The 16,151-nt window shown below is 39.5% G+C and overlaps 1 protein-coding gene and 1 pseudogene across 9 annotated transcripts in view; one reads left to right on the top strand and one right to left on the bottom strand.

Annotated features, from left to right (window-relative positions):
- The window catches only part of WDR76 (WD repeat domain 76), a 33,963-nt gene that overhangs the window by 10,372 nt on the left and 7,440 nt on the right, over positions 1–16,151 (bottom strand). For 8 of the 9 annotated variants that reach the window (XM_014581881.2, XM_006162879.3, XM_006162878.3 and 5 more), the window contains 7 exons: positions 15,482–15,574; positions 10,876–10,931; positions 8,708–8,846; positions 6,126–6,227; positions 5,988–6,031; positions 3,901–4,054; positions 1,783–1,941 (listed from right to left, as the gene is read on the bottom strand). In XM_014581881.2, the coding sequence (XP_014437367.1) occupies positions 1,783–1,941; positions 3,901–4,054; positions 5,988–6,031; positions 6,126–6,227; positions 8,708–8,846; positions 10,876–10,931; positions 15,482–15,574 (747 nt within the window). The remainder of the gene's footprint in view (positions 1–1,782; positions 1,942–3,900; positions 4,055–5,987; positions 6,032–6,125; positions 6,228–8,707; positions 8,847–10,875; positions 10,932–15,481; positions 15,575–16,151) is intronic. The other variant, XM_006162877.3, reaches the window with a different exon arrangement.
- LOC102478275 (ribosome production factor 1 pseudogene) overlaps positions 16,094–16,151 on the top strand; it is a 1,326-nt pseudogene continuing 1,268 nt past the window's right edge.

Below are 16,151 nucleotides of genomic sequence, written 5' to 3'. Positions count from 1 at the left end.
CTCTCGAAAAAAAAAAAAAAAAGTATTATTATAAGCTGAGATTAATAAATTAATACATTAAAGGCACTGCATTAAAACTCACACATACCTAAAAAAGCTCTATATACAAACAAAACTTGAAATATTCAGATAGTATATTAAAATGTTTAAATGCAGGAGTTTGAATCAGCTGAATGCTAGTATAACTTTTACATCCTTGAGCAAGCTAATAAACTTCTCTTTGCCTCGTTTTTTTTCCCCTATACTGAATGGAGATAGCAGTATCTATTTTATAGGGTGTTATATGGCTTAATAATATATGCGACACATACTTGGGATAATGCCTAGTACAAAGTAACTGTTCAATCACTATCAGTAACAAATTACTGATACATGCAACAACATAGGTGATTTCTTTTCTTTTGATTTTGCCAGAGGGCACATGCACTCACCATCGACAGAGAGCGAGAAAGAGAGAGGTAAAGTAAGAAATCACCCCTCCATGGGGGATGGTCACACTGCAATCCCTCCTCCTCCATCTCCTCTCAGGATTTTGAGCATGCACGCACACATGCTCAGTGTGTTTCTCAAACTGATGGGTACAGAACACAAACCGTCCAATCGGCCATATAAGAATCCAGTCACCTTAACCACCATGCCATCAGCTGGCCCTACATAAATGAATCTTTAAAGCATTATGCTAGATTGGGTCAGCCGGTGGCATGGTGGTCACAGTAGCTACATTCCATATGGCTGACTTCACAGTTTGAGTCCCAGACTCGATAGCTTGAAAAACATTCCAGACGTGTATGCTTATGTGCCTGAAATCCTGAGAAGAATGTAGAAGGGATTGGGACCAGCAGTTAGCATAATGGCTATGTCGCTGAACTCACATGTAGTCGACCGTAGTTTGAGTCCTGGACCCAGTGGCTTAAACTCACGCTGGGCATGTGTGTGTCCGTGCCCAAGATCCAGAGAGGAGAATGGAGGAGAAGGGACTATGGTGTGGCCATCTCCCCTGGGGGGGTGATTTCTCGCTTTCTGTCTCTCTGTCTCTTCTCTGTCTTCCTGGCAAGCGCACACGTCCTATAGCAAAAAACTCTTCACAAAAAAAAAAAAAAAAAAAAAAGAATGTAGAAGGGATTGTGGCATGGTCATTCTTCCTGGAGGGTAATTTTTTGCTTTCTCCCCCCAACTACAAGCACGCACACCCTATAACAAACTTAAAATAATAATAATTATAAAGTTAAAATTAAATAAAGCGGGAGCCAGTGGGTAGCATGGTGGTTAAGGTGCTGGACTCTCACATGGCCAACTGCGGTGTGAGTCCTGGATTTGGCAGCTTGCTTTCTCAATTTCCCTCTTTCTCTATTTCTCTCTAGTGAGTGTGCATGCCCTGTAGCAAATTAAAAAATGATAGTAACAATAAATAAAATTAAATAATTCTTTTAAAAAAATAAATAAAGCTTTGGCCAAAAAAAAATTAGTAAAAGCAAACATTGTGTTAAGACTCTGTTCAAAATACTTTATCTGAATTAACTCATTTAATCTTCATAACAACATTATAAGACAAACACTATTGCTATCTCATTTTCTAAGTAAGGAGAGTAAGGCACAAAGTAACTTGTCAAGGTTACATAGGTAATAGGTGGCTGGAGATATTGATCTTAGGCAGTATAGTTCTAACACCCCTATGCTAAACCACTTCTCTTACTCTGTCTGGTGTAATAATTATTTACATAGCATTTCATAAAGAATCCTGAATATCATCTGATGTCATTATGTAAACACATTAATATTTACCTCTTCGAAAATACCTTTGGAAAAATCCCCACAGCGTAACGTGCCATCATAGCTGAGTGACAGTAAATGGGCTGGATTTGCACGTGAGAAATAAAGACAGCTAACTGGCTGGCTATGTGGTTGAAAAACATAAATCCCATCTTCTTTAGGTTGCTGTGTCTGGAAGAAGGTTGGAGGTGTGAAGGAAGAGAAAAACACTAGTGAAAAGTGGTAATATTTGTTATTATGTCATTAAAGTATCTACATCTGAATTATTGTTTTTTCTTAGTCTGTAATTATACCCACCTACTCACTCGGAAAGTCAGAACCTGACATTTTATATTTTCTTTTCTTTTTTTTTTAAAGAGAGATTTTTGTTATACAGTATGTGCACGTGGATAGACAGAGCAACAGAAAGCGAAAATCCCTTCTCCTCTATTCTCCCCTCGGGATCTTGGGTGTACATGCACCCAAGTATAAGTTTTAAGCAACCGAGTCCAGGACTCGAACCACAGTCAACTACTTGGGAGTCTAGCGACATAACCATTATGCCATCTGCTGGTCCCCAATCCAACAATATTAAATCACAATAATTTTAAATGTCCAGCTTTTTGCAACTATAAAATTAGTTTCTCTGTAAATTACTTCTCATTATGATTTCAGTTCATGAAATCTATTCTATTTCACACATGGCAGAATTCCTTCCTACAAAAAAATTATCAGTACCATTACCACTTTGCTTCCTAACAGGATTCTACATAACATTATCGTGTTCAGCATAATTTTTAAGAAGTATTTGGTCCTGACCCAGAATGAATTTTAGAAGTTTATCCTCTAAACATAAAAATGCATGTATCTGAATTTCCATACTAATATTACTGCTTCTAAGATTAATCTTCCCACAACTAGATTAGTAACTCCTAAGAGGTCAGTTTTTCAAATCTGGATAAGTTATATTCCAGTGCAACTATCACCTCTAAGTATGGCTTAATATGCTCTGAGACAGTCAAGCATTTTTGTTTTTATCTTTATTATTTTAAATTTTAAACTGAAAGGCCAGCAGGTGGCAGAGGTGAAGGCATAGAATTTCCACATGGTTGACCATGGTTTGAGTCCCAGACCTGGAGGCTTGAAAAATCACACTGGATACATGGCATGCATGCCCAGAATCTCAAAAAGAGAATGGAGGACAAGGGATTGCAGGATGGTTATTGCCAAGGGTGGGATGGGGGAGGTGGTTTACAGGGATTTCTCACTTTTCCTTTCTGTCTCTCCCTGGCAAGTTCACATGCCCTATGGCGAAAATCTAAAAATAAATAAATAAAGACAAAATTATTAAATGACAAGTATTTTTTAAAGAGAAAGGAGAAGAGGGAAAAAAAATGAAAAGGAAAGAAAAGAAAAAAAAGATTACAATCTACACTCTTCCAGCTACCCGGCGTTAACCACTGTTGACATCTTGACGTATTGTTTACAGCATTTATTAGGAAAACAAAACTCTTCATTCCTATTAAAAACTCAAAGAGGGATCAGCAGGTAATGTAATGGTGACATCACTGGGCTCCCACACAGTCAACCAACTGCAGTTTGAATCACAGACCTGGCGACTTAAAAAATTCATGCCAGGCGCGTGTATATGTGTGCCCAAGAACCCAAGAGAAGAACGAAGGAGAAGGGATTATGGAATAGCCATCTCCTGTGGGCGGTGGGGGAGGGGAGTGACTTCTCACTCTCCATCTCTGTCTCTTGGCAAATACACAGGCCCTATAGCAAAAATTTATCTTAAAAAAAAAAATGTAAGAACTTCGTGTGATATTTTCACATATACATTTAAAGTTGTAATAAAGTTTCCTGGCAGTTAACTTATGTGCAGATGGCTAATGATATGCAACCTAAAAATGTTAAAGTTCTATAAAGAAAATTGAAACTTCTAAAATTTGGAATATTCTGGGAGGCTGAGACAGAAAGATCACAAGTACAAGGCTGGCCTAGGCAATATAGTGAGACCCTGTCTCTTAAGACAAAAAAAAAGTACAAATCTCAAGCAACTTTTATAAACAGATGGCTACAGGCTATTCTTTCCCAGACTATTTGTTTCAGTCACACTTTATTATCTTCAATAAATTAGTAATAACTTACCAAATCCCAAAGTCCAACTTGCCCAGATTTGGCCCCAGCTGCTACCAAAGTTCTAGTTTCTGATGGGTGAACAGCCATAGAGGATATTGAGCCTTTGGTAACTTTATGTACAGTATCTTCTGTAATGACCATGCTATTTAAATTGGTTTTGTAGCTAAGAAAATTAAAAAGTTCAATTTTAAAAGTAAAACCAATCTAAATAATTAAAGTAAGTAAAAGATGATTCAAAAAAGAAAAATCACAATCAGTAAATAAATGTGGGAAAATATTCAACCACCTGGTAACCAAAGAAATTAAATTAAACAATAGGGTGCTTGAGGCCAGAAGGTGGTGTGGTGGTTAAGGTGTTGGAATTCCACATGGACAACCACGGTTCAAGTCCCGAACCTGGTGGCTTGCTTTCTCACTTTCCTTCTCTCTCTCTCTGGTCAGATTAAAATAATAAGAAGAAATTAAATAATTCTCTTAAAAAAAGTACCTCCCCTTTTCTTAACTTTTGCTGTAGGGCAGGTACACTCACTAGAAAGAGAAAGAGAAAGTGAGAAAACACTCCCTTACCTCCAGAAAGGATAGCCATGCCGCAATCCTTTTCCACCGTTCTCCTATCAGGATTTTGAGTATGTGCATACCCACCATGGTTTTCAAGTCACTGACCTGGGACTAAACCCACACAGTTGGCCACATATGATACAGAGCCTTAACCACCACACTACTGGCTGGTCCCAAGAGGGTACTAGTTTTCTCTTACAAAATTATTCTTGCTGGGCTGGCCCCAGAGCACAGTGCTTAAGAAGAGGGAGCCATGGCCCACTGTAGTTCTAATCCCCACCCTGGCCACAATACACTGGGTATATAACCAGTTGTACTCAGGATCCTGATAGAATGAAAAATGACTGGGCCCCACTGGAGTCTCTCTCTGTCTCTCTAGTGTGTGCACAAACCTTCCAGAATTAAAAGGAAATTACCCTTGATAATTTTAATGATAATACCAAAACTAGCAGGCTACACAGTTAAACATGCATATTCACTAATACTGCTAGTGGCAGAATCAGTTCATGCAACATTTTCAGAAGGAGAAGGCCAGATGTGATGATGCTGACCCACATTGGAAGGTTCCAGGTTCATGTTCAGAGACCTCCCTGAGCACATCAGGTGCACGTATATCCAAGACCCAGTGTTGGCTAATGCTGGGGGCAGATAGCACCATGAAGACCCTACAGGAGATGCTTGTTCTCTCTCTCTCTCTCCCTCTTCTTGTCTCTTACTCATCAGAGAAAAAAAGTAAACTTCAAAAAAAAATTTTTTTTTCAGAAGGAAAAAAAGGATTTTTGAAAATCTATTTGGCAGTATGTACTAAAGCCCATAAAAATGTTCAAAACAAGCCTAGCCACAGTGGCACAGGTAACAGAGTGCTACTACATGACACTGGAACCACATGGGAAGGCCCAGGATTCAGACTCTGGGTTGACCTGAACACATTAGGTGCTCCTGGCAGACTGGAAAGCTAGGAGGAGGACCAAGAAATAGCAAGACCCTGTCAGGAGTCTCTCTTACTCTCCTGAACTAAAGAATTAAAAAAAATTTTTTTCAACAACATTTGACTCATTAATTCAACCTCTGGGAAGCATAGTTACACTGCCAAGTTTGAAATCATCAATGACCACAGAATTGGAAAAATTATTGTGAACCTCACTGGCAGACTAAATAAGTATAGAATGATCAGCCCCAGATTTGATGAGCAACTCAAAGATCTACAGAAATGGCAGAGTAATCTGCTCCCATCCCATCAGTTTGGTTTCATTGTACTGACAACCTCAGCTGACATCGTGGACCACAAAGAAGCAAGACAGAAACATATAAGAGGGAAAATTCTGGGATTCTTTTTCTAGGGATAAAATACACACATATAAATAAAATGCCTCAATGAACAAAAATATTTGTGTGTATACACACACACACACACACACACACACACACACACACAAACAAAAGGGTGGAAATAACTTCACTTCGATAACTTCCTATTATATAGTCCTTATAACTCAAACACAAAAAATCTAAAACAAAGGCAAATATTTTTAACTTACCTTTTAATGCCAGATAACCTCTTCTCAGTGTTCTTACTACTTGTCTAAAACATTGGGAGAGACCACAGTACTAAGTTAATATATGCACTGATATTTCCTTAAGAGATAATTCAAAAAGTAAGCTCTACCAAGTAATACCTTGCTCAGTCCTGCCCAAGTCTGCAGAAATCCTTTGAATAGTTCATTGTTATAATCTTGATTTTCAGGAGTCATTTCTAAAGGCCCAGGAGGTAACAAAGGCTGTTATGAAAAAAAAAAAAAAAAACATGTATTGATTATCTCCCTGTTCTAGAATGTAAACTTAAGGGAGGCAAGGGCATTGATGTTTTTTCACTACTTTACTTTCAAGCCCAACAACAAAGGTGGTACACAGCGGCATTCAAAATATGGTTCAATAGATGAATGTCAGGTTTCCTATAATTTGCTAACTAGAACTCTTCCCAGTCACTGAGAGTATAAAATTAAACTATAGCAAGGTACCCTCATCATTTTTAGCAAACATTTTTTATTATTAACAACATTAACAATTACCTTTTTTTACATAATTACTTTTTTTTTTTTTTCACATGAGTTTTGCCAGTGAAAGACAGAGAGAGGGAGAGAAAGAAAGCAAGCCGTCAGGCCTGGGGCCTGAACTATGGTCAGCCATGTGGAAATTCCAGCACCTTAACCATAGCTACCTTTTATTAATTACATTATAAGCCCTTAATATAATGTAAGGAACTCTATAATACTGTTTCATTTAATGCTCACAACAGCACTCTGAGGTTTCTTTTTTAAATGACAAAGTTGTATATATTAACTAATTTCTACTATGTTTGCCTTTTTAAAATGGGGAAACTGAGGCTCAGAGAGGTTTTTTTGGTTGTTGTTGTTGTTTTAGGTTTTTGCTATAGGGCACATGCACTCACTCACTAGAGAGAGAGGGAGAGAGGGAAAGTGAGAAATCACCCATGGGGATGTGGACAGTCACACCACAATCCCTTCCTCTTCTCCTCTCTGGATTTAGGGCATGGATGCACACACACCCAGTGATTTTCTTTTCCTTTTTTTTTTGAGAATTATTTAGTTTAGGGGCTGGCAGGTGGTGTGATGGTTAAGGCACTGGATTCCCACACTGCAGACCATAGTACAAGTCCCAGACCTGTTCGCTTTCTTTCTCACTCTCCCTCCCTCTCTGTCTCTCTCTGGTCAAACTGAGTAATAATAGAGAAATTAAATTAAATAAATAATTTTTAAAAAGAATTATTTAACTAATTATTATTATTATTACTATTATTTAATTCACCAGAAAGAAACAGAGAAAGGGAAAGTGACAAAGCAAGCCACCAGGCCTGGGAATCAAACCACAGTCTGCCATATGGAAGTCCAGCACCTTAACCACCAGGTCACCTGCTGGCCTCTGTGATTTTTTTCAAACCACCAGGTCCAAGACTCAAACTATGGTTGGCTGTGTGGGAATCCTTAACCACCGCACCACCTGCTGGCTCCAGCAAGATTAAATTTACCCACACTGGCAAAACAGATAAGTCCTGCAAAAATACAGAATCCAACTAAGTCTATTATTTTAAAGAATTATTTCCCTTACTTTATTTGTCATTATTGTTATTTTTAATTTGACCATAGCAAGACAGACAGAAAGAGAGAGAGAAAGCCAAAAAGCAAGTTGCCAGATCCAGGACTCGAACCACGGTCAATCATGTGGGAGTCCAACACCTTTAGCCACCATGCTACCTGCCAGTCCCCTAATAGAGTCTATTTTTTTAAAAAAGAATTATTTTATTTTTTAAAGAATTATTTATTTATTTAATTCCATTTGTTACTGTTTTTTGTTTTGTTTTGTTTTATTTGACCAGACAGAGAGAGAGAAAGGGAAAGCAAGAAAGCCGCCAGGTCCAGGACTCAAACCGTGGTTGGTCATGTGGGAATCCAGCAACTTTAGCCCGATGACACCTGCCAGTCCCTATCTTTTTAAGAGAGAGATTTTTGCTATAGGGCATGTGCACTCATTGGAGACACAGAGACAAAGTGAGAAATCATCCCCTGGAGGGATGGCCATGCTTCAATCACTTCTCCTCCATTCTCCTCTTGGGATTTTGGGCATGCACAAAAGTACCCACATGAGTTTTAAGCCACCAGGTCTGGGACTTGAACTGTAGTCAGCCAAGTGGGAGTCCAGTGCCACAACTGCTATGTTACCTGCTGGCCCCTATTATAATTTTTGTTTTAATTTGACCAGAGACAGAGAGAAAGTAAGAAAGCAAGCCACCAGACCTGGGACTTAAACCATGGTCAGCCATGTGAGGGCCCACCACCTTAACAACCATGCCACCTGCTGGCCCCCCTCAACCAAGTCTTTAAAATAATTTTTGTTTTATTTTATTCATTTAATTATTTATCTATTTATTATTATTCTTTCATTTGCTATTGGGCACATGCACTAACAAGAAAGAAACAGAGAATGAGCGAGAAAGGGAAAGAAAGAAAGCAAGCTGCCAGGTTCAGGACTTGAAACGCCGTCAACCAAGTCGAAGTCCAAGACTTTACCACTTAACTCTTAATTACTCTTAATTACTGAGGAATCTTACTCATTAAACCATACAACATTAAGTATCAAATTAATAAATTATGAATTAAACATAATTTAATGAACTTCTGAACTTCTAGTCTAATTCAATCACTTCAAACTTTTCAGTATTTTATTAATATATCATATTTACACTTTTTCTTACTGTTTCATCAGCTATTAATGTTGGCTGTGTTGAAGTTGCTGGTAATGAAACCCCTGAAGGATCTACTTTTAGTAAACGCATTGACCTTCTACATCCAATCTCATTTTCTCTTTTTTTAGGCTTCTTTCTAAAGGAGTAAGAAAAAATTTATGTTATACTCATAAAACAGTAAAATGTATTTACTAAGAATATTAAGGAGATAACAGCTAGGAATGTATCCCAAATATAATTTGCACATTGTGTAGATCTATGTGCATGGCCACACTAACTTTTGTAAAAACCTTGGGAAAAAAATCTAAGTCTACATGTTTATCATGGAGAGGTAAACATGTTAAATTAAGGTATATATATGTGTGTGTGTGGGTGTGTGTGGGTGTGTGTGTGTGTGTGTGCATATAGTCAGCCATGTGGGAGTCCAACACCTTAACCATCACATTACCTGCTGGCCCCTATACAAAAATTTTTAATTTGTTCATAGTAATTTCTTCATTTATATGTATTCTATGCTAAAATGCAGTAGAGAGAATTCAAGTTACCTTGGAGTTCAAATCCTGTAGCTACCATTTATAAGCAGTTTTTAACTTAGGCAAATTACTACTTTGAGTCTGTTTTCTAATTCAAAAAAAATGGACATATTACCTATCAACCTATAGTGGTTGTCAGAATTAAATGAGATAACATAGGACAAAACATTCCTAGGTCACTGGAGAATATTTCATAGATGTCCAATAAATGTTTAGTTCCTTTCCTTTAAACTAGGATTGAGAAAGAAAAAATGAAATGAGAAACAAAAATATAGCCAGAAAAATAAAGTAGAATTGTCTTTAAAAATAATAGTTTTTTGGGCCAGTTCCATAGCCTAGTGGTTAAGGGATTCAGATCCCACATGCCTGACCGTGATTCAAATCCCAGCCTCCATAGCTTGAAAAACACACTGGAGGGGACCAGCAGGTGGCGTGGTGTTTAGGTGCTGGACACTCCCACATGGCCGACCAGGGTTCGAGTCCTGAATCTGGTGGCTTGCTTTCTTTCTCACTTCCTCTCTCTCTCTCACTCTCACCCTCTGTCTCTCTCTGGTCAAGTTAAAAAATAAATGAATGAATAAATAAAAAATAAAATAAAATATTTTTTTAAAAAAGTCATGTGTGATCACCTAAAAAAATTAAATAAAAACAAAACAAAAAACAAAAAACACACTGGACATGCCTAATCTCAACAGGACAGAGAAATGGAAGAGAAGGGATTGTGGCACAATAATAACCCATTAAGCAGGTACTATCTCCCTCTCTCCAGCCCTCTGGCTCTGTCTGGCAAGTGTGCAGGTCCTCTGGCAATTAAAAAATAATCACAGTTTTACAGGCAAAAATAAGAATAAAATAATGGGAATAAAGATTTCCTTCCTAAAAAAAAAAAAAGATTTCCTTCCTGGGAACCAGCAGTTAGCATAATGGCTATGTCGCTGGACTCCCACGTAGTCGACCACGGTTCGCGTCCCGGACCCGGTGGCTTAAAACTCATGCCGGGCGCGTGTGCCTGCATGCACAAGATCCCATGCATGCCCAAGATCCCGAGAGGAGAATGGAGGAGAGGGGACTGAGGCGTGACCATCCCCCTGGGGGGTGATTTCTCGCTTTCTGTCTCTCTCTCTCTCTGTCTGGCAAGCGCACGCGCCCTATAGCAAAAACCTCTCCAAAAAAATAAATAAATAAAAATGTCCTTCCTGACCAGCAGGTGGCATGGTGGGTAAGGTGCTGGACACTCCCATGTGGCTGACTGTGGTTCAAGTCCTGGACCTGGTAGTTTGCTTTCTCACTTTCTCTCTGTTTCTCTCTGGTCAAATTAAAATAAATGAATGAATAAATGAAATGAAATAAACGATTATTATAAAAAAAAAAAAGATTTCCTTCCATTGGCAACAATAGTAAATATAAACAAAATATAGCTCTGGAAATTCTCTTCGCTCCACATTCCTTTGAAGAAGTTGGAAGCTGTAAACTATTAAAAGGTAGCATTCCCTCCGAGATCCCACAGGGAATAAAATTAAGTTTGTTATCTGTTGCTTAAACATACTATGCTAAACCTTTTTTTTTTCATTATAAAACATCTCAGTAGTATTGCTACATCATGGTCCAGACATTGTAAAACAAATCTTTTACCTCTTCAATTCAGGAGGCTGTCTCTTCTTTATCATTTCACGGAGCCTCGCAGCTGACTACAAAGTATAGAAAACATGTACATGTAAAACCGTTGTGACTACGTACTTAACTTTTAAAATATTACATATCTGCTACTATACCCACACTAAACCAAGGTCCATTCAGGAAATAAAGATCCTTAAGATAGAATACCTCGGGACCAGCAGTTAGTGTAATGGCTATGTCATTGGACTCCCATGTAGTCGACCACGGTTCAAGTCCCAGACCCAGCAGCTTAAACTCACATGGGGCGCATGTGCGTGCATGCCCAGAATCCCAAGAGGAGAATGGAGGAGAAGGGATTGCGGCGTGGTCATCCCCCCGGGGGGTGATTTCTCGCTTTCTATCTCTCTCTCTCTGTCTTTCTGGCAAGTGCATATGCCCCATAGCAAAAACCTCTCCGAAAAAAAAAAAGAGAATACCTCTTCTTGCTAGGAGACATGAAATAACTATAGCATCAGATACAGCTGGTAAAGCCCAGATGGTAGGGTGCTGCTGTGCAATGGCTGAGGCTCCATGTGAGGCCTGAGTTTGGTCCCTGGCCTAACCTAGACAAGCTGGGTACAGCAGAGCATACCTATGGTCCTACCTAACTGGGAAGCTAGGGTAGGAGGTTCTCAGTATAGCAAGACCCTTTCTGAAGTAACTATTTCTTTTCTTCCCACATTCTCTCTCATAAAGTAAAACTAATGATAAGGGCAAGTATGTAATACTGTCTAATGCACTGACATTCTGATACCACGAACCAACATGCTAATAAGTTTACATCATCAAATACAGTTTTTAATCAAATATACTATTACAAATTGAAAGGCTTAACATCTACTACTTGCAAACTTACTTTGATCTTTTCCAAAAGTTAGAATATAAATGAAATTATATTTTCTGTCATTCAAACCATTATTTGTCTTAATTTCTGAAAGATTTTTCATTTTTTAAAGAATTATTTCATTTAGGGACCAGCAGTTAGCATAGTGGCTATATGGCTGAACGTCCATGAAGTCGACCACGGTTCGAGTCCTGGACCCAGTGGCTTAAACTCACGCTGGGCATGTGTGCATGCATGCCCAAGATTCTGAGAGGAAAATGGAGGAAAAGGGATTGTGGCATGGCTATCCCCACTGGGAGGTGATTTCTTGCTTTCTGTCTCTGTCTTTCTGCTTTGGGGGAGGGACGCGTGCCACAACAAAAAAAAAAAAAAAAAAAAAAAAAAAAAAAAAAAAAACACCTCTCCAAAACAAACAAACAAAAAATTATTTAAAATTTTTTTGAGAGATTTTTGCTATAGGGCATGTGTGCCCTCCAGAGAGAATGAGAAACAGAAAGGGAGAAATCACTCCCTGGGGGGATGGCCACACTGTAATCTCTTCTCCTCCATTCTCCTCTCAAGATTTTGAGCACACACACACGTGCCTGCTATGAGTTTCAAGTTGCCAGGTCTGGGACTAGAACTACAGTCAACCACATAGGAGTCCAGCCCCTTAACCACCATGCCACTTGATGGCACCTATTTTTTTTTTTAAGAGGTTTTTGCTATAGGGCACATGCACTCGCCAGAGAGACAGACAGAAAGCCAGAAATCACCCCCTAGGGGGGATGGTCACGCAGCAATCCCTTCTCTTCCATTCTCCTCTTGGGAACTTGGGGGCACACACACGCCTGGTGTGAGTTTAAGCCACCGGGTCCAGGACTCAAACCGCGGTCAACTACATGGGAGTCCAGCAACATAGCCATTACACCAACTGCTGGTCCTGCCTATTATTATTATTTTTTTAATTTGCTATAGAGTAAGTGTGCTCACTTTGGAAAGAGAGAGAGAGGTCACCATGCCACCTGCTGGCCCAGAGTTTTGTTTTTTTTTGTTTTGTTTATTTTTTTGAGTTTTTTGCTATAGGGCGTGTATGCTCACCAGAAAGACAGAAAGCAAGAAATCACCCCTCAAGGGGATGGTCACGCCACAATCCCTTCTCCTCCATTCTCCTCTTGGGATCTTGCGCACACATGCACATGCGCCTGGCTTTAGTTTAAGCTACCGGGTCCAGGACTCGAATCTTGGTCAACTACGTGGGAGTCCAAGCCATTATGCCAACTGCTGGTCCCCGGTCCAGAGTTCAGATTGTTCATGACTCAAACAATTTAGTCCTTTCGATTAAGTCACCCGTCCTTCACTAAGACACAAAAACACACTAAATACTCAGAGATACAGTATTTAGAGAAATTATGCCATCTTTGAGGGGAGGAATCACGCTTTCCTAAATGGCTATTCCTTCACACACAGAAGTTATTTTCCCAAAGTGAGGACACCAATATAAATGATCATTTTAATCATAATTATAAAATAGTAGCTGACCATTTATCCTAAAAGCTTCTCATACAAAGCATATTCTCATCTATTTTTAAAGTTTAAAATTTTAAATTAAAAAAAAAAAAACTCATCCTCTTACTCCCCCACGACCTATCCTTTAATCCCTCCTTCCCATTCCCCTTTTGCCTTTAAAGCAAAAATTTTGAACATACCTTGATTCTTTAAATCCAAAACAAGCAATCATAAGACACCATTATTTTATATAGCATTGAAAGAGGAAGAAACACTGTCAGTTGGTTTTAAGATGCCAGAGTCAGCAGGTGGCACAATGGTTAGGGTGCTGGATTCCTACATGTCCAATCGTAGTTTAAGTGCTAGACCCAGTGGCTTAAAACTCACCGGGAGTGCATGCACACGTGTGCACATGTGCCCAAAATCCCAAGAGGAGAATGGAGAAGGGATTGTGGTGTGTTTGTTCCCCCGGGGAGTGATTTCTCACTATTCCCTCCCTCTGTCTCTATCTAGCGAGCACACATATTCTATGGTAAAAAACTAAAAGTTTTAAGATGCCAACATCAAAAATAACAAAATGTGAAAAATATGCTTTAGAATCAATGAAAATATGGTAATCTTTTTTCTTTTTTTGAAAGATTTTTGCCATAGGGCACATGCACTCACCAAGAGACAGAGAGAGAGAGAGAGAGAGAGAGACAGGGAAGGTGAGAAATCACCCCACTGGGAGGATGGCCATGCCACATTTCCTTCTCCTCTAAGGATTTTGGGTGCACACATGTCCAACATTTTTTTCAACCCACCAGGTCTGGGACCTGAACCATGGAGCTGGCTTTAAAACCATGGAGTAGTTTAGCTACCATGTCTCCTACTTGCCTTTTCTGCTTTTTTAAAAATTTTCAAGAAGGTATGCCCTCACCATAGATATATAAAGAGAGACAGAGAAGGAAACCAATGAAGTGCCTCCCCATGGTCATGCTGCAATCCCTTCTCCTCCATTTCCCTGCTTTCAGGATTTTGAGCATGTTTCTCAAGCTGCTGGGTTCAGCACTCAAACAGTGGATTCAGCCACATGGGATTCAATACCTTAACCTTCCAGCCACAGGCTGACCTAGTAACCTGTTTCTATTAAATATAATACCTGCTCCTGGAGGCCAGGTGGTAGCACAGTGGTAAAACAGAATGCTAGGGACCAGCAAGTAGCATGGTGATTAAGGTGCTGGACGTTTCCACATGGCCGACCATGGTTCAAGCCCCAGACATGGCAGCTTCCTTTATGACTTTTTCTTTCTCTTTTTTTCTTTCTGTGTATCTCTTTCTGGTCAAATTAAAAAATAAATCAAAGAGTAAATAAAATGAAATGAGTAATTCTTAAAAATAAATAAATAAATAAATAATGCTAGGGGCCAACAGGTGGCATGGTGGTTAAGGCCTTGGATTCCCACATGGTCTGCCACAGTTCAAGTCGCAGACCTAACAACTGGAAAATCACGCTGGGCACATGTGCACCCAGAGTCCCAACAGGAGACTAGAGAAGGGATTACAGTATGGCCATCCACCTTGAGGAGTGATTTCTCGCCTTCCCTTTCTCTTGTCTCTCTCTCTCTCATAAGCGCATGAATCCTATGGCAAAAACCTGAAAAAAAGACAAAAAACGATAATGCTAGGACCAAAGGTGGCATGGTGGTTACGGTACTGGATTCCCACATGACTAACCACAGTTCAAGTTCCAGACCTGGTGGCTTGAGAATCACACTGGGCACATTTGTGTGCATGCCCAAAATCTCAAGAGGAGAATGAAAAAGGACTGAGGTGTGGCCCTCCCCCATGTGGGGGTGGGGGGGCGACTTCTCACTTTCCCTTTATTTGTCTCTCTCTGGCCAGCACACATGCCCTATGGCAAAAATCACACACACAAAAAAATAAAATAAAGAAAAGGAACGGTATGCAAAACAGACCCACATGGGAAGATTGCTGGTTCACGTCCAAAGACCTCCCTGAGTACACAGAACACATATGTGCCCACGACTGAGGCTGACTGAAGCTAGGAGTAGATCACAATGTTGAGACCCTGGTGGGGGTAGTGTATCTCTCTTTCTCTCACACATGGAATAAAGAAACTTAAAAAAAAAAAAAAAACTAATTTTACCCTCCCTCATCTGACACTATGAAACCTAACACTATAAGCATTTTATTGATCTGCTGGAAGGAAAAATGGCACATTGGTTTAATAAGAGATTTTACACAAACCTCAGACAACTGAAGAGAAGCAAAAAAGTTTGCATTTTCTGATATGTTCCTCAGTCTCTTCCTTTCATATGGTGACAATCCTGGAAAATCATCCTGTAAAATTACACCAATAAGGTATTGTTACTTTACATAAACCTTAGCAAAAACATCTTACAAAACCAGGTGTTTGGGACCAGCAGTTAGCGTAACGGCTATGTCGCTGGACTCCCATGTGGTCGACCGCGGTTCGAGTCCTAGACCCGGTGGCTTAAACTCACGCTGAGCATGTGTGCGTGCATGCCCAAGATCCCGAGAGGAGAATGGAGAAGGGATTGCAGTGTGGCCACCCCCCTTGGGGGTGATTTCTCGCTTTCTATCTCTATGTCTGTCTCTTGTATTTCTGGTGAGCGAACGCGCCCTATCGCAAAAACCTCTCCAAAAAAAAAAGAAAAAAAACTAGCTGTTTCATACTCTGCATATATACTTTCCTTCAAATTATACCACCTTTATTCAGGTCAATCTCTTCCCAAATAGTACATATTCTTTGCTGACTATGATATTGAGTTAAAGTCTGAATTTGGGATAATCAAAAGTTAATTATATGGCTTGCTATTTAAGTAACAAGTGATCGAGATGCAAAAGATCGGACACCATGGTGAAAGTCAGGGGTAAGAGAGGCGACTAGGGAAAG

Source organism: Tupaia chinensis, unplaced genomic scaffold (genome assembly GCF_000334495.1).
Source record: "Tupaia chinensis unplaced genomic scaffold, TupChi_1.0 Scaffold141044_1, whole genome shotgun sequence".
Taxonomy (NCBI): Eukaryota; Metazoa; Chordata; class Mammalia; order Scandentia; family Tupaiidae; genus Tupaia; species Tupaia belangeri.
This window is presented reverse-complemented; position numbering and strand designations above follow the sequence as displayed.